The following is a 26,409-nucleotide window of genomic DNA, read 5'->3' as shown; positions in this document are numbered from 1 at the left end:
CACACATTCTAAATCTGTAGAATCTTAATTATATACGACCCAAATGTTTACACCAGCCACCATAGATCACATGTAAGAGTCTTTAGTTTTTATATGAATGGTGTGATTCATTCGGGTTTGGGAGCAATTTATGATTATGATTTCAATTGGCAAAAATTTTAGTGAGAATTCGATGCTTAATTATTGTTGTTTGGAAACGTACCGAAAATCCAGTAGGGTTCCTTGTTGCTTCATCATGTCCTGTTGTTAAACTCCTCCTGCTCCTCCGTCATTCCTCTCTGTTGGACAATCTCTCTTGAAATGTCCCGTTTCACCGCATGTATGGCATACTGGGCTTACTCCAACATTGGGGGCTGGAGTGATGTGGTGGGCCGGAGTCCTACAAAAGCGGGCGGTGTCCCTTCTTGTTGCATTTGTTGCAATGCAACACTCGACAGACTCCATAATGGTGGTAGTTGCACTTGTTGCAGTTTGGGAGGTTTCCAGCATATGGTTTTGTCGGTGTTGAGGTAGTAGCAGGGCCGGTCCATAAAGTTTTCATGCCCTGGGCAAACATACAAAATAATGCCCCTACGTTAATTCCTTTAAATGACCTTTGTTAAATGTTTTAGAGTGACATAAAATTTGATTAAAACTTAATAAAATGTGAGATGAAAAAAACAATTACTATGAATTCATAACAATGGTAGGGCTAAATTTGTAGTTTTCTCCAATAGAAATAATGACCACAAATGATAGAAATGACTAAAAATTACAAAGTAAGACGATGTTAAAATTATTCCTTTTTTATCTCTTTTGCAATCTTAATTACCAATCTTCCATACCCTCAAAAAGAACACATACAACAAAACATCCAAACAACAATCCAATGCATCATTAAATGGCTTCAGGTTTAGGTAGTAGTCTAGATGGCAAATTTTTTTTATCAAAATGAATAAAATAAAAAAACAACTTGTGTTGTTATTTAACTCCAATCTCGATAATGTTAATTTACAAAAGAAGAAGTTGATGGCAAAACATTGCTCTCTGATTTTTCAGACTCCAGATCCATTATTTCAGAGCAAGAGTTTTGTTTAAGCTTAATAAATTTTAGTAAATTAACAACATCAAGAAAAAAATCATTTAACAATAAAGATTAATTGATTTCCTCAGACTCACAGTTGAATCTGTTAAATAACAACTCTATCAAAATGCAACATCAGAATGTGGTTCCATCTGTGTAACAAACCTTTGGATCAACCATACCTCATACATTTCTAAGACAAATCTCATTAAAAAACAAGTCTAATAGTCGTGGATATTCTGAAGAAGATCCAGCTTAAATCTCTACACTCAATCATCACTGAAACGGTTTAACAAAATCGTGAAACTAAACTAAATCAAACATACAGATCCAAACGTATAATGTTTATTCTGATATAAAGTCGGCTCATATTAAGAAATGCAACCCTTTTGTGTCTTTTACTTCATTGATCATTCTCAGAAGCACGACAAAATCGATCAAGTCATTGCTGAGACACAAATAAAGCAATAAAAGATGAAAATAATTAGAGTAAATATAACAGGTGTTTTTAGTGGAAAACCAATGGTAAAAGATTAGACCTCCATGTTAACACCGCCTAGATTAACTATATGCATCCATTACTAGACCTCTTTCCAAATTCTAATAAAAATTAGGGGAAAAACTTGAGGTGTGGTAAGACAGCGCATATGTAATAAGTAAAGTAAGACCTAGATTTGATCAAATGTATTCGTCGATTTGACTCAGAAATGGCCATCGAGAAAGGTAGAAAAACATGAAATGCAACACTTGAAGGCTATATCTGATTTAGCACTTGACGGCTATAATAGTCTATCATATGCCAAAATAGCGCACAAGGTGCCCAGTCATTTCACTCATTTCATGAGTGGCCTCATCCGCTCTCTCTTCTGCTAAGGCTGCCCTAGCCTTAGCTGCAAGGATCTGTTGTATCATGGTGGCCACTTCCTCATCTAAGGAGTGTAGACGGTCTGTAAGGTCCTCCTGCTCTGCTCATTGGTTCAGTATTGCTCCTGAATGGTGTTCTTGTTCTTCTCGGAGGCGTTGAATTCGCATTGTCGCATTCCGGGCTTCACCTCCAATATCCATTACTTCATGATGGAGAGCCTGAATATGGGTGTCTAGACGAGCTACTTGTGGTACAATTGAAGGTACTGCTTGATTGGTGAGGGTATTGGGGACCAGAGCATGGTGTAGTGAGTGCATGCCTAACGTGGATCGCCGACCGTCTTCTCTAGCCCAGACATGTGGCTGGGTTGCCCCTTGTGGAGGTGCATCCTGGACAGAGGTAGATGTCAGGAACGAAGCTTTCCCTTGCATGGGCAATATTTTCTTACTAAGAATGTTCATCCAGAGAGGACCTCTATTGGGTGCTTACGTACCTGGGAGGAAGGAGGTGAAAGGGTCTCTTGTCTGTTTTTGTAAGGCTCGCCAAGAATCTCTCCAGCGCCTTCAGCCTCGTCTGGCGCTTCATCAGAATCCTCCCCCTTGTAATCCACCTCTTGGTATTCTTTGGGACCTACTTCTGGGTTCTCCTCATGAACCTCTTTTGGTTCCTCCTCGATCCATCCATTAGCTACCATGGCAGGGTAGTGGGGGTCTTCGTGGTGAAACTCAGCCATGTTGTCTATGCGAGAATAGAGGTATGAGGAATACGTGGAAGGTTTAAGTGTGTGGTTCTTATGGTATCCTAAAATACTCCTATAGTATTTTAAATGTTGCGTTTGGTTCTAGGTATCTTAGTGTTGGTAAGTGTAGACTCGTTGTTCACTACGACTATTTCCCAGCATATGCTACTTACACCTCAGATAAATATAATTGATCAGACTATATTTATTCAAGGTCTAATTACATATCCCGAGGCCTACCCGTAGTTTTCAACTCATCATACTACTTTTATTATGCCCTCGTTGAGATACTGCCCTAACTTGTATGTACTTATATTTTACTTAAAATATTATTATATTTTTAAAAGTATATTTGTAGTCAGAGTGTTTTAGCCCCATTGTATTTATAGTTGTATATCGTGTATGGTTTTATATACTAGTTCACTATAAACAATGCTCTGATACCAATCTGTCACACCCCCGAACCAGGACGGCGGAAACGTCTGGGGGCGGATGGAATGTACAATATCATAACAATTGAATAGTAATGAAACATAGCAACACAAACATTCATACATTGAGATTTCAAGTATTACATTGTTTACAAAACTCTGTTGTTCAAAAGTTGAATACATGTAACGCCCCGATTCTCAGGTATCGATTTTATATAAGAATTTTCTTGATTTCAAGGTCTACTCGACGAGTTGGTTGCCTTACTCGTCGAGTAGCGGCGGGTTGGTCCGCGTGTTTTAGTGGCCTACTCGTCGAGTCCAAGAAGGGACTCGACAAGTAGGAGCTGGAGGGTGAAACCCTAATTTCCGGGGGTTTGCACCCTATTTAAGGATCACTTATTCCCCCCTAACCTCTCTCACTGCCTCCCTCGAATTCAGAAACCCTAATTGTGCTTTTCCTCTATTTTTGTGTGCTTTTTATCTTGAAATAAGATTCTTGGAGTAAAGGGCTTGGAGTTCAAGAAGTTTGAAGCAAGGGGCTGTTGTAGATCCGGATTCTTCTTTGTATTGGCATCGTTTTGAAGGTAACAAGTTGTTACCTTGACTCTCCTTTGGTTAGATCTCTTCATTTATGGGTTTAGAGCCCTTTTTAGGGTTTTGAGGTGGTTCTCCGATTTGGGTCAATATATGAGGTTTGCAACCTCAGATCTGGACTCCTTTAGCCCCTCTTTGTCATAAAGTTCCAGTCTTTGTCAAGCTATGACCTTTTCCTTACCTTAAGCCACTCCTTTATCTTATTTTGGGGAATTATCATCTTGCAAGCATGTAAAGTTTACAACTTTACGTGATAAACATGCCCTAGGAGCTTAGATCTGCAATATGGAGCCTTTACATGGCTTAGAAACCACCTGTAAGGATGGAGGATTGCAGGGACTCGGCGAGTCGCATGGTAGACTCGGCAAGTCATATGAAGATGGTCATGAACTCGACGGGTTGGATGAACAACTCGGCGAGTCCAATGAAGATTGTCGTAGACTCGACGAGTCAGTAGAGTGACTCGACAAGAGGGTTAATTATGCAAGGAACTCGGCGAGTGTCTAGTTGCACTCGACGAGTTCAGGTCAACATGGACTGTTGACCTTGGCAGTTGACTTTGACTTTGACCATGGGTTGACTTTTGGACTTTTAGGGGGGGCATCTTGGGGACTTATGAACATGGTTGTATGACGATTATAGGTGGTGGAGTTTTCGACAGTGATCCGAGAGTGCGAGCTTATCTTTCGAGTCGACATTTGCAAGGTGAGTTATCCTCACTATACCAATGGGTCTAAGGCACCAAGGCCGACCCTTTATATATTGTATCTGGATTATGGCATGATATGTTTATTGATTACATCCTGGTAGTTAAGATGATGGTATGCTTATGCTTAGTGACCTGGTTAGGTCAGTGTCCTGGTTATAGGATGATGCTATGTTAGTGACCGGTTAGGTCTGTATCCTGGTTATTGGGATGTTGCTATGATTAGTGATCTGTTAGATCAGTTTGACTGTTATATGATATGAGCTAGCGTATGATATTTATGTGCATATGTTGTTTGATTGGGGGTTGGGTTGAGGAGGTCCTGCTTTGTGTTGTAGGCCAACATACCCGGGGAGCGGTCCGGATAGGTTGTAGGCCCTGCGAGGCAGTCCAGTCATGCCGAAGGCTCGGGAGCGGTCCAGATAGGTTGTAGGCCCTGTGAGACGGTCCAGTCACGCTGAAGGCTCATTATGCATGCTGATCTGTTGTGGTTATATTGGTATTTTGGGGGAACTCACTAAGCTTTCGAGCTTACAGTTTCAGTTTATTGTTTCAGGTACATCAGGGGATCGTGGAAAGGCGAAGGCATGATCGTACAGCTCCTCATGATTTGTTTATGTTTCTGGGAAAAACTATGATATTATAAATTTCTGAAAACAAAGTTGTAATGATTTTTAACGGGTTGAAATGTTTTAAAAGTTCAAATTTTTCTTGAAATTTTTGGGTGTTACAATACAAATAACTGAAAAGTAGAAAACATGAAACGACGACGCCGACCCTTAAGAAGGGTTGAGTACCTGTCTACTAATTTCCTGAGAATACAAGTGATTTTGAAAAAGTGTCAACAATTAAGTTGGTGAGTTCATAAGCATTTTGTATGAAAAGGGTTTGTAACTGTTTCGAAAAAAATGGTTTCGTATATTTCCAGAAATCAAATATTTTCTTTAATATGAACTGTAACTGTATGTAATTCCTTTGTATCTTTTCCTTGTAAAGTAATAATGTATGTTTCCAGAAAATCCGATATTTTCTGTAATATAAACTGTAATTGTATGTAATTCCTTTGTATCTTTTCCTTGTAAAGTAATAATGTATATTACCAGAAAATCCAATATTATCTTACATATGAACTGTAATTGTATGTAATTCCTTTGTATCTTTTCCTTGTAAAGTAATAATGTATGTTACACGAAAATCCAATATTTTCTTAAAGGTGAATTGTAGTCTTAAACCCTAAGACCAAGATGTAAGTGAATGCTGTACTGAATGTAATATGTAGTTTTAATTCTTTTTATAAAACTAATGAAGTATAAGCTTCCCGTAAACCAAGTAGTTTTGCTAATCCCTATGTGAGTTATTATAACCATGCTTGATATGACTGATATGCGTGAACGACGTTGTTCAGGCGTCGGAATTGGTAGACTTTTGTCACCCTAGACTTTCCGGTCTAACTGTAGCGAACAGCTGAGGTGTGGGGTTGTCAATCCCATGTAGATCTATACACAACGGTCTCGCTCCCCCTCAAGGAGACTCTGGTTATAATGCAGGACTTAATGTGTACCCTAGGTAGGTACGGTGAAGGAACGTCTCACAAGAGCATTAATAGATTTACGTGAACTATGACTCCCTTTTTCTTGTAATATTAAATAACTATACTTTTGAATGATTATATGTATCCTCTGAAAATGATCGTATGGTTGTGTAACTGTCAAAATATATTGTTTACAGTTTAACTTGGTTTGTTTGAAAATATTCATATAATCCTTTATATAAATGTGTATATGTATTCTTATCTAGTATCAAAATATGAAATCAAAACATAATGTTTTTGGGTTGTAATTCACCAAATTAGTAGATGATTATAATGTAATCATTTTTGCTAGAAAGCTATCTTTTAGAAAAAGTTTCCAAAAACCATGGAGTTTTACAACCATAAATTGTCATATGATTTTATAACATAGATTATGTTTTTTTAACAGTATGTATATCACAAATACTTATACCAAAACTAGTATAAACCATAACTTGCACAAATAATATTTTATCTTTAACATAAAGATGAAAGCATGTAATTATTTGTGGGATAAACAAAGTTTTACTTGTATCCCCCCCCCCCCTTAAAACATGGAAAAAGCTTGAAAATATGGGGATATGAAGTCACATTGAGTTGGTTTACGAATTGTTTGGAGTGATGGAGTGAAGATCTCAAGCCTAAACTCTTGGATGAGTTGATGAACTTCCTTGGAAGGAATGTTGTGCTAAGAGGTTTTATCACATATTAATTATGTAAAATAATATGAATCTACCATGAAAGTGATATAAAATACTAGATTAATGGGATAACTTACCAAAAACTCTAAGGAAGCTTGAAGAGTTAAGCCTTTAGCAAATCCTTACTCTTGTTCTTGAGAGGGAAATTAGAGAGAAAATGAGGGAAGTTGGATAATAAGAGAAATTGTGGGGGTTTGTAATGGCTTACTATCGTTGTTAAGGATGAAAGAAGAGATGGGATATGTGCTTGGTAATCTGCAAGTTAAAACATTGTTATTTGAAGGGTCTTACGTGGTTTACTGTGAGTGCATTGGAAATGGATGAAGCTTCACATCTTAAAGTCAACTTTTCTTGTCTTATCCTCACCTATGACCGCAAACACCTTAAACTATCCTAGTGTGAAGTTGTTTTCGGTTTTGGTCTGGCCCATGCAAGGGTTTACGGTTCATGTATCTCCCATTAAACGTGTTTTCGGCCAAAGTGTGGCCCATTAAGGGTGATTGCGGTTCTAGCCTCTCTTTTAGCTTGTGTTTACGGCCTTAGTGCTTCATGGGAAGGTGATTTCGGTTTTGATGCTTTATGGGAGGTGATTGCGGTATTGGGGTGTTCTAGGGTTGGTGGGATACTAGGCTAAATACTAATAAACAATATTTTAAATCCATGATTCCTATTCCAATTTATTTGTCAAGTTTTGCCTTGATAAACTTGTTTACTTTCAAGAGGTTATCTTATATATGATTTCCAAAGTGTATACACCCATATATATGCACTTATGCCCTTTTGGTTTTCAAGGTTTTATTGTAATAGGGTTACAATTTAGACCTTGCTTTATCCAAATATTTCGGGTTGTCACAGAGTGCGAACTGCAACGATGGCCATAGCCTCAGCACGGAACGCACCCAAGCACCCATCCAAGATCTCCAAAATCCCCCCCCCCTGACCGAACCAAAGATCACAGGAGTCTGCTCCAAAATACCGCGGGTAATCTCGACAAGATGAACTCCCGCTTCTGCTCGCTAATCGACTCAATATCCACACCTGAGTCGGAACTAGAACCGGAACCTCCTTTCTAGTTGCTCATCACTGATATTGCCATATTTATACACATTTTTAGGCAATATTTTAATGCATTTTGATTAATATTTTGGTTATTTGCAAAGATATAGGATACTTATGAGATTGAATTATATTTTGCAGCCAAAATGAGCACTCTTGAAGATAAAGGACCAAAAGCGACAAGAATTGAAACTTTGGAGGATTGGAGCTTAAAATGAGAAGATTCTAGCTAAAAGTCAACCTCACGACATGAGGAATCCTTCTCACGACGTGAGTAGGGCTTTTCCGAAAAATATATAAAGTCCTTGGCACTTACGATTTTGGGGAGTTTTTCTGGAGACTTAGAGGGTTTAGAGAACGATTTTTGGAGGAAGTTTAATCAGAAAAACCAAGTCCAAGCATTGAAGGGAGGAGAATTGATCAAGGGTTTAGAGATTGAATATTATAATCATCACTTTAGTTCGGTACATTCAATCATGTATTTATTTATTGAATTTGAGTGTGATTTCAGCCATGAGTAGCTGAATCTAGCTGCTTCTGTTTAGCTAGATGAAGCTTCAACTTTATGGTTTAGTTTAATTAATTATGGATTTTTAATGGTTGGTTATGTGCTTGTGTTGATTGTTAATACGTAGCATGCTAATAGTAGATACTTTAATTGCTTCAATTCATGTTCTGTGTAGCTTAGTGACTATTAAATTACACGAACTTGACACCTAGTGATTTAGTGACCATTGAATTGCTACATCTAGGATCGACCCAATCTTAGATAAGTAATTGAAGTAATTAAATTTAGCTGTGCTGGAGAACATAAATTATGACCATAATTGTGTTTGTTTAAATAATATTACATATCCCAATTCATAATCCATAATTGATTATGTGTTTAATTGTGTGTGACCATACATAGTTTTACATGAATTACTGAAACATTAGTAAATTTGGACTTAAATTACTAATAATATAAAATTTGGTAACCAACTCTAATAATCCATAATAAGAAGCTAACCATAGAGGAGAAGTGGATTCGAACTAAACAGAAGTGTTTTTAGTAATTGATTGAATTTGATAGTTAAGTGATTAAGTTTGTCTGAACTTGCAACATCAGATAAAAACCCAATTAACTTTTGCTTGTTTTAGATTAATTTTTAGTAGTTAAATTAGTTAATTAAACCCTTTCCATGTGATCGATACCCGACTTACCCAAGGCTATACTATAATCTAGCTAGGTACACTGCCTATAGGTGCATAGTTAGTATAAGTTTGTTAGGTTATAAATTTAAAGCTAGATAAGGTATATTTTTGCACACATCAATAACCAAACTGAAATACAACTTGCAAATGATCAGAACCTACCCAAGAATCCTCTTCCACAAGCTTCTTAGATTCTCCAAGAATCTCCCCGATTCGAGTACGGATCCTATGCTTTCAGTAGTACGGGCCCAATACTACCTTCCACACCTATCCATACTTTCCTCAAGAATCATCCTGAATCCTCTAAGTCACATTCTCAAACTGATGCACCAAAGGCTCACTAAACAACACGACTAACCCACTGCAACACTTCCTAGGCTCTCCTACGTTCCCGACCTCACCCTGCCATCAGCTGCTGAAGAACTCCTCATAATGCCAGTCATCCACCTCATGAATACCATCATATTCACTTAGTAGCCGACTCCCATCACCTAAGAGTTCCACAAAGCACAAAGCAAGCATCATTCGTGCAGTAACACTCTAATCCATAGAACGATCATAGGACACTCAGCCCACACACCACAACTCATGCTAGAAATTCCACTCTTACTGCTAGTTGCCTTATGCATGCAAATTATACACAGAACATGATCAAATAGATTGTCGATTAACAGACTCTACCCTAGAACCACAACTAGACAAGGAACAGGAAATAAGGCCAAATCAATTATTATAGGGCTATAAGATCCTAACCGTATACAATTTTTTAAGCATACACTTGGCAATTACTGATTCCAATAGATATTCCCATCTCAGCATAACATCCAATACTTCCAAGGCTACAAGGCATCACATATCAGACCAATCTACCACTAACTAATCAGCACTAGCATGCAAGCCTACCAGCTCATACAATAGATATACAAAGGCATCTATCCTAGCATTCTATCATGCAAAAACTGAGCAGATCGTTAGCCCTAGCTAACATGCGATTCACACATTCATAAATCATATCATATCAGATAGCACATATGGGTATTTTGGGAAAACTTACTTGAGCTCGGCTGATTGCATGCACCACATCCTTTTCTTATCTTAGAAAACTCTTTTCTTAAAAATGCTTTTCTTTTGAAAACTTCACCAAATCCTTAGTTTGAGTTCAGACACACCCGAGAGTATGTCTGAATACCTCGAACGAATGCTCTAATACCAACTTGTAACGTCTCGAAAATCATGACAATTTTTTTTTGTTTTTAGATTAATAAATTATTAATACATATCTTTCCCATAAAACCAGGATAACCAAGATTTAGCAAAAACATCAACAAATCAGAGTAATTCACAGAATGCGGAAACATATGGTGTGTGCTCTACAATAATCCCGAGCTCTTCAATTTGAAAACCGTAAATACCTGAAACATAAACTGAAAACCATAAGCACAAAGGTTAGTGAGTTCCCCAAATACCACATAAATACAACCACAAAATATCATGCAACATACATACAGGTGTCATGGGCTCCCCCATGGTCTTTACCTAGAATGTCATGGGCTCACCCCATGGTCTTATAGCCAAGTGCCATGGGCCACCCCATGGTCTTTACCTAGAATGCCATGGGCTTCCCCCTAGGTCTGATATCCAAGTGTCATGGGCTACCCCCATGGTCTTTCATGCAAGTATCACAGAGACAACTAGCATTCCACATTAGTCATTACATACCAACTAACAAAACCATTGCATACCAACTATTAAGACCACATATCGAGTAATGGGCCGATATTGGTGCCTTCGACCCATGGATATAGTGAGAAGAATAACCTCGATTAGCTAAAACCCACAGATACTCTCTGACTGCAGATCCGCTAACAATCCCGCACTATCAGTTCCCCAAAAAAACATCAAATTAATAATTGGGTTACGACTCACCCTAAGAGTCCAAACTAGGGTAAAAGACCTTTTTACCCTTCCCCATGCTTTTCCCAAGGCCCAAGCCCAAACCAATAATCCAAAAGGCCCAACTTCTATATAAACACCCAAGGCCAAATTATGGCCCAATTTTCCAAATTGGGCCCCCAAAACCCCTTTATGGGCCTAACATCCAAAGGAGCCCAAAAGGTACCAACCAGAAGTCCAAAAAGGATCTAATGGCCCAACAAGGCCGAAACTATGAAAACCACCCAATGACCCAAACCTCAAAAGCCCAAAACGCCCTTCTGGGGAGTACACCCAGCGTACTGAAGACGTACACCCCGCGTACTCGACTATAAAGCGCAACGTACAACCACCTGAAGCACAAACCTCGCATTACGCTGAGCTTACCTCCTCGTACGCCCAATGTACAAGTCAGGAGTCCAAAAACCTTTACTTTCCTCTATATAGGTTAAGTCAATATGTCCAATACCTGGATATGGTGCCTAACCAAGCTCTTAACCAGTAAAGTTTCCAACTTTACTCATAAACACAACTTAATGGGACTCAACACTTAAAGAAGGGACTAAACAAGAGCTTAATACATGAATGGGCCCAAACCTTTCATAAAGTTTCCATTTTTATGAACAAGGGACCTTGGTGGAACTTAGATCTAACCTCCACTACTTCTGGAGTAGATCAAAAGCTCACATTTTCATCAAAGGACTTAACAATGCAAAAGAGCACCAAGAAATAGATCCAAACACAAAGATCATCATGGTCAAAGATTTTTTACCTTTGGAGGCTTGCAAATGGAAAGATACCCCTGGATCTAGAAGCTTAAACCACAACTCCACATGATTCTCTTATTCTTCTCCTTCTCAAGACACCCAACAAGCACATACCAAGTTCAAGAATCACTCAAATGAGGCTAAGGGTAGATTTCTAGGGTTTAGAGGGATGGATGCTAAAGCTATTAGGGTTAGGTTAGGAGATAAGGAGCTTAAATAGGTTCAAAAGCCCTAAAATAGGGTTTTCATGATTTTGGAGTACGCCCCGCGTACTCCTAGTACGCTTAGCGCACTCTTCCTAACTTCCCGATCCTTCGCCTTCGTACTCCGAGGAACGCCCCACGTACTTCCTATGTACCCCCCGTGTACAAAGGTTTTTGCCTTAAACCTTGCAATCTTCCGAAGGCCATAACTCCTTCTTTATAAACCCGATTCCGACGATCCTTATATCCACGAAGAGGTTATGAGATGATCTACACTTCTACCAACTCATACTTGTTTTAAGATTTCCCGAACAAAGATCCAATTTCCATAAAGGCCCGAGCTGAAATTTTACTAAAATGCCCATTTGGTTCCAAAACACAAGCCGAACACCCAGATCATCCAAATTACATCATCCACCTCCAAAAGAGCCCAAAACTCAATTCTTCAAGGGTCCTAAGCCTGAAAATACCCACACCCTGATCACCAACCCGAAATGGGAAACGATTCGAAACAGGGCGTTACAAATTATACATAAACATGTGTGCATACACACATGATGAGTGAAACTACATGCTTACACTAACCTACACTACAAGTTAGGAGCACAAAAATAAGCACACATGATGACTAAATACGAAGGAGCAAAATATTCTCTACCAACTACTTTGGATACAAAAAGCAAAACCTTCACTTTGAAAATATACATCAAAGCTTCAGACTATCAAAACAACTTCGTACCCAATATTGTCGTATTAACATATAAAATAATCGTACGACCGATTCCTGAAACAAGGGATTTATCGTGCATCATCTTTTGCAAAGTGCTTTAAAAATAATACGATATACCATTGATCTAAACTCAATTTTAGAAATACAATTAACAACCACATGTATCATATGACACTACAAGAATATGAACCTCCGGTAACAAAGGATCTGGCGACGACACTAAGTCGATGATGCTAAAATTTACTTTTGAATTTATCGTTACATATTTATAATCATACTTATAAATAAAGGAATCGTTTTTTAGGGAGGCCTATGACGACGACATGTCGTCGCTGTAGCCTCACTACAATAAATGATGCATATCGAGGTGAAACCTACGACGACGACACATGTTTCCAATACAACTTCATTTCCGAAAACGGGATGTCTCTTGCAAATGGTTTATAATTTTTTTTTAAAATTTTAACCTACGACAACAAAAAGTTTATTGGACAAATTAGATAAGAATTTTTTCATGTATAGTTTTTGTTGATCGTTGATTTTGGAAAGTAATATGAATGACAACGGTTGAGTCCATGTCGATTTTTAGTATCTCGTTCTCCAAATCAATAAGCATTTTACCCCCGAACCATCATCATCGTTGATGATCTCTATCAGAGATTGTGATTTCCCTGATCCCCATTCGAAAACTCGATAAAGGTAAGAATCATTATTTCTAGTATGTATTCACGTATCCCCGATGGTATTTCCCAAAACGACTCAAATTATAAAAAATTATTTTTTGTAAATTAATATCTTAAGACAAATAAAAAGATAAAAACTATAGAAAGATAAACAAATCTCAAACAACATCTAACTAACTACTAACACAGTTGTACTTACACAACAAATATTAAAAGTCTCGAAAGTCCTCAAGGCATCAAACCAGTGATTAAACTTACACAATAAATACTGAATATCTCAAACACCATCAAACCAACAAATATACTTACATGATTAATACCAAATATCTCAACATCATCAACAAACTAAAACCATAGTACTAAAGAAACATATTCCATACTAAAAAAACATAATAAGTTGGTAATGTTATAAAGTTTATTTAAATCTTTCAAATCATAATTGTAACGTCCCAAAAATTAGAGCTAAAAATTTCATTTTTATTTAATTAAATGACCATCAAACAAGTATTTCATGTAAAACCATAGTGAAATGAGAGTATGTCAACAATCATCAAAATACATCAAGTCAACCAAAAATACGGTTGAACATGGTGTGTGCGATGCGATCACCCCGACCTCTTCCCCTTCGAACCAGAAGTACCTGAAACATAAACTAAAAACCGTACGCACGAAGCTTAGTGAGTTCCTCAAAATACCCCATACCACACATATCAAAAATACAATGGGCAATGCCCGACAATCCATCGGACCCCGCCCGGTATCGATCCTCGCTCGGAACAGATCTGTATGTATCTTGTGATGGGCCCCGAACAGCACACCTATCAGGCCCCGCCTGACATACATACAACACATACACACATGAAAGGTCACACAAACAACTAACATACAGATAACCATAATACATGGGTCGACATTGGTGCCTTCGACCCGCCAAACACTGGAAGGTTACTCACCTCAAATTGTTGAAAAATCAGGTAAATGCCCGGACTGCTGATCAGGAAAATCTCCTCACTAAATATCATCAAACAATACCCTAATTAATAATTAGGTCAAAAATTCATAACCGGGGTCCCTGATCCAACACCCTCAGCCTCTAGGGTAAAAGACTATTCTACATTTTCCCTACTGGGCCCAACTAGCTGGGACCAATAACCTTATAGTGGTCCAAGAGCCAATAATTGCCCAACCCATAAACCTAAGGTCCAAATATGACCCAACAGATATAAAGCCCAAAAATCCAACTAAGGCCCAAAGTCCAAAGGCAAGTCCAAAAGAAGGCCCAAAACAAAAGAAACCCATTCACAGCGTACGCCCTGCGTACTCTTCGTACGCACCGCGTATGCGCGTTGACCCAAAAACGGCCTACTGACCCAGTACGCACAACGTACTACGGAGTACGCCCGACGTACTGGCTATAGTCCCAAAATCCAACTTAAGGTCTTAATCCCTTAAGACCTTTTCGTCCAAACTTCAAGTCTATAACTAAGTAAGGTCTTAACACATAAAGTTGGCAACTTTGCAGCTTTGCATGACTTAATGGGACTCAGTACTCATTTTTTACCATAAAGACCCATGATAAGAGCCCTAACTCATGCATGGTCCAATATAACACACCAAGATTGCATTTTTATGAATAAGGGACCTCAAAAATGCTAAGATCTACCATCCCTAGCTTATGGAGTAGCTCATACTCTCAAGCATGGATTAAAGGACCATAAAAAGCATAAAAACAAGCCCTAACTGAATCTATCAAAAGAACCATCAAGTTAAGAGCTTTATACCTCCAAAAGCTTCCCAAGTTGGTGATGATTCTGCATCCACAAGCTCTAGCCACACCAATTCAACTTCCAAGAGTTCTTCCTTCAAAAGCACCAAAAACACCTTCAAAGTTCACTTCTAAGCTCAAAACACTCAAATGACAAGTATGGTTTCGTTCTTAGGGTTTGGAGAAGTGGAGGTTGGTCATAAGAAGCTCCAAAGGCAACTTAAGGTGTTTAAATAGGACACAAACCCTAAAAATTAAGGTTTTCCCCTGCTGACCATACGCCCTGTGTACTCCACGTATGCCCAACGTACGTGAGTTTCCTCCGCGATCAAGATTCGGCCTTGTACGCCCGACGTACTCCTAGCGTACACCCAACGTACTCGGCCAGGGACCAAAATGCCAAGTTTTTAAGGTTAAGGGCTAAAAGGAAAATACCTGGAAATGCAAATGTTACAATAATTATACTCAACAATGCGACAATATTACTTAGACTCATCATACCAAGTTTTTTTGTGAATAAAACAATACAAAAATATCAATAAATTCTTAAATCCACAAGCTAAAAGGGATTTTAATAACTTAAATTAAATGTTCCGTTACATCATATTTCATTCATAAGCCAAATTTGAGCATATATCAAAGCCTCCAATATCTTTGCGTGAAGTCAACTATGATGGGGCATATCAACATTCCATCGACGATGAATGCAAATTCTACTATCACAGTAGCATTAGGAAATGCAAATTATCTTTAGCTATTCTTTGTAGTTCTGGGTAGGTAGTTCACATGTTTGCTTTCCGCCAACCTAGGAAATTAAGGTACACATCTTTAGGCAAATGTTATTTTTTAGAATACTTATCCAACTCAGTCCAAGGGTAAATTCAAAACTTATGGGCCACTGTCTATTCCATCTCTCGAGCCCTAAAGAGTACCCTCCTCGCATAATGTCGGTATCATTACGAATTATGATGGTTGGCAATTGACACAATGCTCAATAAGAGTTTCTTAAATTCAACAAGATAACCAACCGAATAGCCTGGACCTAAAGAAGAACCACCAAGACCATCATAAGTCAAGGAGCCTTAATATTCTTAGAGAAAATCACACACAAATGATGTGAGGATATATGTACAAAGTTAGGGGTGAGCATTTGGACCGGTGGACCGGACCAGACCGGTGAACCGGACCGGACCGGACCGTTTTTTGGACCCCCGGGCCGGTTCTCGGTTCTAGGAATCCATCCCGGTCCGGTCCGGTTTTTACCGGGTTTAGAACCGGTTGGACCCGATTTAAAAAAAAATTTGTAATTTGTGAAAATTTTTAAACAACCATAACTCATTCGTTTTAAATCGGATTGACACGCGGTTTTTTCCAACGTTTAACTTACAGTTTGTAGATGAATTTAGACTATAGTTTTGTTGATTTTGGTATAGTATTCAATGAGTTACATACTTTCAAAGTTGAGCTATCAAAGCTGAAAAAATTTCAGTTTTTCAGCAACATTTTTAAAATTTTGTAATCTGTGAAATTTTTTAAACAACCATAACTCATTCATTTTAAGTCGGATTGACACGCGGTTTTTTCCAACGTTTAATTTACAGTTTGTAGATGAGTTTAGACTATAATTTTGTTGATTTTGGTATTATATTCAATGAGTTACAGTCTTTCAAAGTTGAGCTATCAAAACTGAAAATTTTCAGCTTTTCAGCAAGTTTTTTAAAATTTTGTAATCTGTGAAATTTTTTAAACAACCATAACTCATTCGTTTTAAGTCGGATTCACCTGAGGTTTTTTCCAACATTTAGTGTACAGTTTATAGATAAATTTAGACTATAATTTTGTTGATTTTGGTATTATATTCAGTGAGTTACAATCCTTCAAAGTTGAGCTATCAAAGCTGAAATATTTCAACTTTTTAACTATCATTTTATACTATAATTCTGAATTTTATGTATCTTTGATAGATAAATCATATGAAAGGGATCTTGGTGAACTTGATTTATATGTTAGTTGATTTTATTTGGAAAATTAATTTTGCAACTTATAATATTATAACATCAAGGTAGATTAGTTATGCATGAAACAGAAACATAATCATTTTTACAAGTTGTATCGTATCAAACCTAAAAACTTATTTTAACGACTTGTATTCTATGCAATTAAAGTTGTACCGGTCCAAACGGGTACAAGAACCGGAAAACCCGGACCTGGACCCGGACCCGGACACGGACACGACTCATCCGGTCCGGTCCATGGTCCACAATATTCTCCATAACCGGTCCGGTCCAAGCGTTGGTCCGGTCTGGTCCGGTACGGTCCAAATGCTCACCACTATACAAAGTGATTACAATGACTCAAATCCACAATGATCTATTTTGAGCACATGAGAAAAATTGGTTATGATTGATTTTTAGAAGTCAAGATAATTAGATTTTCAGAGACAAGTTATACCAAAATAAAAAAAATAAGATTATCCATATTTCTCTGTATATTAATGACAAATGATTAGTCTCTTCCAATTATAGTACTTTCTCAAGTTGCAAGTTAATGTCATGCAATCGCCATCACTAGTTTAAATCAAACGTAGACATCCTATAATTAATAATTATGCGTGTGGTTCGGAAGCATTAATGTAGATCTTCAGCCAGAGGACTGAACTTGCATACCAACGCATACTCAAGGGACTATTTTTGTAAATTATTTCTTTTTATTTTTGGAGATAAATCTTTCCTTTGTACAAATCTCAAGCATTTTGAAAAGGACTTTGGTAGGCACGTCAATACTCGACTCGTCCGTTCTTTGACAAATAGCGGACAGATGGGCCTTTGTTTCTATTAATGACAATCGTATCCTTCAATTCCTTCTTTAATGTCCGAAATATTCACCCTTACTTTAAGCCGGCGAGGTGAACGCACAAGAGCTGCGTGAGTTGGGGTTTTTCTGTAAAGCTCTTAAGATTTGTAGATTCTTGAAGAACTTGAAGAGGAAGCAATTTCTTTTATTCACTCTGATGTGGGTTTGATTTATATCCAAGTTTCCAAGTGAAAAACAGAAGAATTGAAGAGTTGAGAGATGGGTGTAATTAGTACTTTTTTGGGGTTTTCCGGCTTTGGAATCGGCGTTTCTGCTGGGATTGTGATCGGTTATTATCTCTTCATCTACTTTCAACCCACAGATGTCAAGGTCTGCTTCTATCTCTCTTCCCCTATGTATGCGTGTGTGTGTATCGACTAGATTTTGCATCTTATTTCGCATTGATCTTGTTTGTGTCGCATAGATTTGATTAGTTCTCGATTTTCAGTTCACCGATTAGAAAAACTTTTAATGATTTTCAATAAGCTTTCAATGCTTAGTAGTTAAGCTAAAGCTTAGATCAGTATCAATAGATTGTATGCACCAATTTCTGTACGATAAAAGTTGACTTTTTAGCCCCTTTCCGGATTCAGCTCAACGAGTATGATTTGGGGGTTTTGATTAAATTTTGGTATCAAATATTGATGTGGGCAGGATCCAATTATTCGACCTTTGGTCGAACGAGACTCTGAAACTCTACAAAGTATGCTTCCTGAAATACCGGCGTGGGTAAAAAACCCGGATTTTGACCGGGTATGTATTTTGACTTCTGAAGATCAATCTACATTTGAATCGATGAGTTAGATTTTACTACTATGTTATGATGTTTTTTGAATCAATGTAGGTTGATTGGCTTAACAAGTTCATCGAATATATGTGGCCTTATCTTGACAAGGTATTTCAGATTTTCAAAAACCCTAATTTCACTAAATTTTACAAAATTTCTTCAAATTCGAAGAACTTATTAATCTTTCTATATTCATAGGCAATATGCAAGACTGCAAAGGAAATTGCAAAACCCATTATCGCAGAACAAATTCCAAAGTATAAAATTGATTCGGTTGAATTTGAGACTCTTACATTAGGCTCTTTGCCTCCTACATTTCAAGGTGATGTGCTTATGGTCACCTGTCAAGGGGCATTTTAGACATTTGACTAACGGTTAAAACATTTAATATATTTTTTTCAGGGATGAAAGTGTATGTTACTGATGAGAAGGAGTTGATAATGGAACCAGTTCTAAAATGGGCTGGAAACCCTAATGTTACTGTGGCTGCTAAAGCATATGGTTTGAAAGCAACTGTTCAGGTTATATATAATATATATAAATCTCCTATTTTTAAGGAGTTTTTTTTCTTTAAAATTATATTTGTTGTTTTTTTTTTTTTTTTTAATATATAAATAAAGTAATAATTTCAGGTGGTGGATTTACAAGTCTTTGCTGCACCTCGTATCACTCTAAAACCACTTGTTCCTAGCTTTCCCTGCTTTGCTAAAATATGTGTGTCTCTCATGGAGAAGGTAAATCGGGTTCTTTTTGTTATATTTAATTTTTTAATTTTAAGTCAAATTGATCAATTTTGGGACTCAAAAGTGTTTCATTTTTTTTCCCATTAAGTCCTGTATGGATAAAGTGACTGAATGAGTAATGTGTTGTAATTTGTAAAGACGGTTTCTACCCTTGTATATAGAAATGATAAATTTATCAAACAAATCAAATCAATTTCACAGTTTATACCAATTACTAAACAAATCTGTACTTATTTAAATTTAAAATGTAAACGGTAAACCTAACAAAAAAGGTTATCAAACATATAAACTAATTTAACAAATATGAACCTAATAAAATTGAAAATTTAGACCTACCTAAACACATACATAATAATAAATCTAAATGAATTCCACAAATCTCAACCTAATAAAAATGTAAACTTTTTAGTATTATTACATGTTAAAGTATTGGATTTATAAGTAGTTTTTATTTAAAAATATATTTTCTCAATAAAACAAAGGTGTAGATGTCTAGACATTTATTTCAATAAACGTAAAAAAAATAATAATATGGATCTAAACTAATGTCATCTATTTATGAAATGATGGTCAAAATGGTCATTGATTTTCACGTGTTCAATAAAATAATTTATCAGCCACATTTTTCTATTTTTATAATTATATTTGTTACATAAATTTCGTTCAATTTTAAGTCTGAATCCATAAGGGGAAGGGTTGTGGATAAAATGGTAAACATGTAACAAATAGTGTCTATGTATATATTAAGCCAGGTTTTTTTGGTTTAACCCATTAAGCCATTATGTCCAGATTAAGTAAAAAAGAAACAATCATGTATAGCTGTGCATATTAAGTGCTTAACCATTAATCCTATTAAGTCAGAAAGACACAACCCCTTAAATTCATTTTCTCAACTTCTTACAAATTTACCCTCATTTACTTTTTTACTCCCATTTCCCCTAGTATCCAGAGTTCCAGACAAACACTAAAAAGAAAGAAACAAGCCCTAAGTTTGGGGATGAGGCTAAAATTTTGTAACAAACTAAAAGAATGTTTCATTTTTGAAATTGAGCATTTCTTTCTGACCTTTAAGTTCACTTTCTCTAATAAAAAAAGATGGGTTATTTTCAATATTGTTTTTTACATTTTTGTCCTCCTTCCATTTTGCAGCCACATGTTGATTTTGGGCTGAAGCTATTTGGAGCTGACCTTATGTCAATTCCTGGATTGTATAGGTTTGTTCAGGTAAATTATAATGGTTTCATTTTCTTTTCTGAATATGATATTTAATGAACAATCATGGGTAGTTAAGTTGGTTTCATTTCAATTTATTGATTACATATTATTATGTGCAGGAACAAATCAAAGATCAAGTTGGCAACATGTATCTTTGGCCTAGAACTCTAGAAGTACAAATATTGGATCCATCCAAGTAAAATCAATCTCTGTTTCTTGTTTGCAATTATTAATTAATGGCAACCGAACATATCTTTGTGAAAGTCAATGTTTGACTGATTCTTGACAATCTGCAGGGCCTTAAAGAAGCCTGTAGGAATACTTCATGTGAAGGTTTTGAGGGCAATGAAGTTGAAAAAGAAAGATCTTTTGGGTGCTTCTGATCCTTATGTGAAAATAAAGCTCACAGAAAGTAAGCTTCCATCAAAGAAGACAACTGTGAAACATAAGAATTTGAATCCCGAATGGAATGAGGAGTTCAACATGGTTGTTAAAGATCCAGAATCTCAAGCTGTAGAGTTCCAAGTTTATGATTGGGAACAGGTACTAGTTTTTTGCTCATTTGTTTTAATCCATTTTGGCTTTTACTTTGGATTTAAAATTTTACATGTTTATTTTCCTTCTAACTTTTTCCTTATTAAGACATTGTATTTTGAAAATTCTACTTTGGTTGTCCTATTTTTAGGTTGGCAAACATGACAAGATGGGGATGAATGTGGTGCCCTTGAAGGAAATTGTACCCGATGAGCCAAAAGTTGTAACACTTGATCTCCTAAAAAACATGGATTCAAATGATGCCCAAAATGAAAAATCAAGAGGCCAAATTGTTGTAGAATTGTTATATAAACCTTTTAAGGATGAAGATATGCCTGCATTTGAAGATGCAGGTGCTGTTCAAAAGGCACCTGAAGGAACACCAGCTGGAGGTGGTGTACTTGTTGTTAGGGTTCATGAAGCTCAAGATGTTGAAGGAAAACACCACACTAATCCTTATGTCCGTGTCCTTTTCAAAGGAGAGGAGAAAAAAACCAAGGTATCATTGCAAGGCTAAAATGGTCATTTAGTCTCTCTCATTGATTGATTAATTGTTCTTTTTTGATGCAGCATGTGAAGAAGAATCGGGATCCAAGATGGAATGAGGAGTTCACATTCACACTAGAAGAGCCTCCTTTGAATGATAAATTGCATGTGGAAGTTGCTAGTGCTTCATCAAGGATTGGGTTACTACATCCTAAGGTAGTTTGACTTTTTGTGGTCAAAAGTTGACTATTTTAGCTTCTAAGCTGTTGGATTGATTGTTTTTCTTGTTTGAAAACAGGAATCGTTGGGTTACATTGATATAAGTCTTGTGGATGTTGTGAATAATAAAAGGATCAATGAAAAGTATCATCTTATTGATTCAAGGAATGGGAAGATCCAAATTGAGCTTCAATGGAGGACTGCATCTTGAATTCTTGATGATAGTGAGACAGAGACATATAATATATATATAGAGAGAGGTTTGATTGAAGAAAATGGTTTCTCACTTTTGGTACTTGAAAACTGAATCGAAATACTTATGTTTGCTGTTTGTTGTACAAACCTTTTGTGTACATTAAATATTAAATATATGTTCTATGTTGTTTTTTGTTTCTACAAAATAAGAATTATCCTTTCTAGCAAACCTTGTTTCGAAAAAAATAAATAATTCTTTTGTGTAACCGTTTAGAAGTTTTGTAGTTCTGTTCTTTGACTGTCATGTTCCAAGAACATTGTGTGAGATATGTGAATTAGATGATACACTATAGCTAGGGGTGTTATTCGGTTTGGTTTTTCGGTTTTCGGTTAAAACGGTTCGGTTTTATCGGTTTTTTTACATTTTAAATCTAACCATAACCAAACCAAATAAGGTTCGGTTTAATCGGTTACGGTTTATTCGGTTATGGTTTATTCGGTTCGGTTTAACAGTTAAACCGAATAAAATTCAGCACGTAAAAATAAATATTAAACTTGGACTTACCAAAATATTACCAAACAAAGAAACTACATTAATATATAAAATATTATATTCAAGTTTTCGAAATAGGTCAATATAATTTTAATTGTACGACTAAAGATTATTTGGTTAATTTGTTTTTGCTTTTTAATACAAAATATAGAACAACTATAACTTTATAATGGTTAATAACTAAAAAAGGTCATGGAAACCTTAGTAACTAATCAATATATATATATATATATATATATATATATATATATATATATATATATATATATATATATATATTATTCGGTTTAATCAAAACAATGAAAATTTAACAAAAAACCAAACCGAATAAGGTATCCTTATTCAGTTAACCAAACCAAATTAACCGAAAACCAAATAACCCGAACCAAATAAACCAAACATCATTTGGTTCGGTTTGGTTATTCGCTTTTGGTTTTTTATGACACCCCTAACTATAGCCTTCTAGGTATAGCTGAAATTAGAGTCTTATAATGCGACTGTTGAAACTTGAACCTTTTGTTTCTACATACTTTTAGTGCCAAAAAAATTGTAACTAATGTTATAAAAATTAACAATTTTTTGTGAATTGTTTCTGATTGTGAGGATACGTTAATATTTGTTGGATATCTATTTTCAGTTTGTTTAACCATTCAACGTGGTCTTTAGATTATTCTTGTATTAAATGACTGGTACAATTATATTTTGTATATTTTGTATCATAACATTTTTCATAATAACCTAACATGTCCTTGGACTTTGTTATATGTAGTATGATAGATATGATATTTGTCGTTACAAGAGGGACTTAATTTGTATGGTTTGGGGAGAAATGTATATTAGGTGACATGGAATGGTCTCCTTCCCTTCTAAATTTTAATCCCTCCTATGAAACATCATGATTTTACTGGAATAATCTATAAGGGCAACGGGTAGTGATCAATATGACATCATCTTCATCGGAATTATCAATTATTGTTGATCAAATAGAGAGTTACTCCTAGGGATTAGAGATGCACAAACAACCGATCCGAATCTGATATGGTTTGATGACGTCAAACAAAAACCGATTTCATCAAAAATCCGATCCGGTTTCAAACTGGTTTTCCCATCCGCGAATCCGAATTGGTTTAATCCGATCCGGTTTGGATCCGATCCGAAATTTACAATTTAAAAAAAAACATTTTTAGGACCTCATATATAACACAAAATGCAACATAGGTTCATTAAAATAGTTAAAACATACATCAAACGTCGAAATAGAAAGAGTTTAGAAATTAGTTAACTAATAATAATAATAATAATAAAATGGCGTTATAACATTTTCCAAATAAAAAGAGTTTTTGTGGTCTTCCACTTCGAGTCGCCTTCACTAAAATGTTCTTCAACCGCCACGCAAATGGATAGGGGTATCATCAATACCATATTCTTCGTCTTCGTCTTCATCGTCATCGTCTTCGTTTACTTCCGGAGGTGTTGATAAGCCTTGTTCATATTCTTCTTCCATTATCCCCGGTTCAACATTTTGTGCTAGTGGGCCTTCTAGTTATGCCAAGTGTTGTATACGTTCCACCGAATCCAAATAATCCTTCAAACAAACGCAAACCTCTACCGCAACCGGGGTAAGATTCGTCATCAACTTTGATAAAACTCTACCACTAAAAGAAAAAGCGGATTTCGAAGCTATCGTGGAAGCTTGGACGGTTAGTAAATCGCGGACCATGACGGAGAGAATATGAAATTGTGCTTCCTTTTCTTTCCACCAAGCCAAAAGATCCAAAATTTTAAATTGTAGTGCACTCATGAATTTTAAAAAGTTTGACCCCATATAAATTTCAAGTTCGCTTAGGGGTTAATGTGTGTGCTCGTTTGTTTTGTTCCTCCAAAATGTAGTTATAAAGGTCGATATGAAAATCCGTTTGACCCTCACTACTACCCGATGCACCACTAGTAAAGACGGGTACACTTGCAAAAGTGTTTGGCATATTGCAATATTTTGTAGCGTAAATGTCAAACAAATTAGTAAAAGTATTATTAAAATTGTGTATTTGTTACGGATGTAGTTTGAGTCATCTTTGTGCAAATTTAAAGAGATGAAAATTTTGGTAATCAAAACCTCTACACCCGTAACATTGATACATGATTTTAATGTCGCGACGCAAGTAAAAAGTGGTGTCATATCTTTGAAATATTTGACTAATTTCTCTCATTGGTTTCGTAACCAAAACAAATATTTCACTTCTTTGTTCAAAACGCTCCAATTGTGCGGATATCAACCATAACTCATTTAGTAACAACGGACTTGTAGGATAATACACGCCGGATAAAAAAATGGTTGATTGTTTAAAAACTTTTAACATTTCCACAAACTCTTCCATCAAATCCTAATCAAAATCCGAAACCGGGTTTTTTCCTTTTGAAATTGTGTCGTAAAATAATCGCAAAGTGATTCTTTGACGTGTCAAACTTTCAAACATCATGCACGTCGAACTCCATCTAGTGTCAACATCCCAATGAAGACTATATGAAGTTACGTTAATGGAAACGACAAACTTTCGATATACTTCCATTGCAGCTTTATTTTTTCCAAAAACTCTAGTTAACACATTTTTGAATTTTTCAATCGTAGAATCTATCATTTTTAAATCATCTTGTACCGTTAAATTAATAATGTGACAAACACATTGAGTAGCCATCCAAAATAGGTCTATATTTTGCAATTAATCTTTTTGCGGCGGCGGTATTGTTACTTGCATTGTCAAACGAAATACAAAAGATTTTGTCGCCCAAATTATAAGTCTCTATAACACTTACTAAAATTGCAAATAACCGTGCCCTCGTGTGAGGATACACAAAAAGTTCAAAAGCAATAACTCGTTTGTTCATTACCCAAGTAGAGAGGTCTATCCAATGTGTCGTGACGACAAGCTAGCTTTTGGAAACACTTTCGGTGGAGGACCAAACATCACAAGTTAAAGAAACACCGGTTTTTAAATTTAAGAATCCCAATTGCATATCTTTTTTGGCTATACCCCAATACTTTTTAGCATCACGTCTAAGAGTAGAGCGACTTACTTGCCGGTATTGAGGTTGCATTTTTTCCCGTAAAATCCGTGTCAATCGTGGGTTGTCGAAGTGGTTGAAAGACAATCCCTCTTGAATCACGAACTTACAAAAACTTTCACGAACGTCTTCATTGTTGTAAATAAATATCGCCCCATCGGTAGTAATATTAGGTTGACTCGGTTCGCCTTGACCTTTTACAACCGGACAAGTTTTAGTTGCATGACTCCTCAACGTACTATTGCCATCTTTACCCATTAACAACCCACACTTCTTGCATCGAACTTTTTGATTCCCGTTCGACAATAGCACCATATCAAAATGTTCCCAAACTTCTTTATTCTGACCTGTTGGTAAGATTTTCACCACCGTTGCATCCGAGTCTTGAGCACCGGTGGCGGTAGAATCTCTCGAGCTCATTTTTTGAAGTGTTAACAAACTAGAAGATGTGAAAAATATGTGTGTATATTAAAAAGTTGAAATCTAGCAAAATACATACTATTTATAAGTGTTAAGGGGGTAAAAAAGACAAAAAAAATCAATTATAGCCGTTTATATCCGTTTTTTAACGGCTAGGAAAAAAAAATGAAACAAATCGATTTTTTGCCAAAATGCCCGTTAACGGTAATATACCAAATCCGGTTTCAAACCGGTTTTCAATCCGGTTTGGTTCAAAACCGGTTCCTGATCCGAGGCTCAATCCGATTACTAGTCCGAAACACAAATCCGGTTCCAATCCGATTACCGGTTTCAATCCGAACCGGT

General features: G+C 36.3%; 1 protein-coding gene and 2 non-coding genes across 3 annotated transcripts; 1 reads left to right on the top strand and 2 right to left on the bottom strand.

Annotated features, from left to right (window-relative positions):
- Nucleotides 1-947: 947 nt before the first annotated feature.
- LOC145168131 (small nucleolar RNA snoR97) lies at nucleotides 948-1,059 on the bottom strand. Its single transcript, XR_013741718.1, has one exon. It is a non-coding gene; the product is annotated as a small nucleolar RNA snoR97 (small nucleolar RNA).
- A 366-nt stretch (nucleotides 1,060-1,425) lies between these two features.
- Nucleotides 1,426-1,514, bottom strand: LOC145168140 (small nucleolar RNA U36a). Its single transcript, XR_013741727.1, has one exon. It is a non-coding gene; the product is annotated as a small nucleolar RNA U36a (small nucleolar RNA).
- A 16,240-nt stretch (nucleotides 1,515-17,754) lies between these two features.
- LOC145166251 (synaptotagmin-1-like) lies at nucleotides 17,755-22,225 on the top strand. Its single transcript, XM_079085193.1, has 12 exons — nucleotides 17,755-18,182; nucleotides 18,507-18,605; nucleotides 18,697-18,747; nucleotides 18,838-18,961; nucleotides 19,042-19,160; nucleotides 19,272-19,373; nucleotides 20,532-20,606; nucleotides 20,717-20,793; nucleotides 20,894-21,140; nucleotides 21,283-21,630; nucleotides 21,702-21,833; nucleotides 21,916-22,225. Exons 1-12 carry the CDS (start codon nucleotides 18,072-18,074, stop codon nucleotides 22,045-22,047), a joined length of 1,617 nt encoding a protein of 538 aa, XP_078941319.1. The 5' UTR covers nucleotides 17,755-18,071; the 3' UTR covers nucleotides 22,048-22,225.
- The last annotated feature ends 4,184 nt before the right edge of the window (nucleotides 22,226-26,409 follow it).

Source organism: Lactuca virosa, chromosome 3 (genome assembly GCF_052849685.1).
Source record: "Lactuca virosa cultivar CGN04683 chromosome 3, Lactuca_virosa_CGN04683_v6, whole genome shotgun sequence".
Classification (NCBI taxonomy): domain Eukaryota; kingdom Viridiplantae; phylum Streptophyta; class Magnoliopsida; order Asterales; family Asteraceae; genus Lactuca; species Lactuca virosa.
Note: the sequence above shows the minus strand (reverse complement) of the source record. Positions and strands in the feature narration are given on the sequence as shown.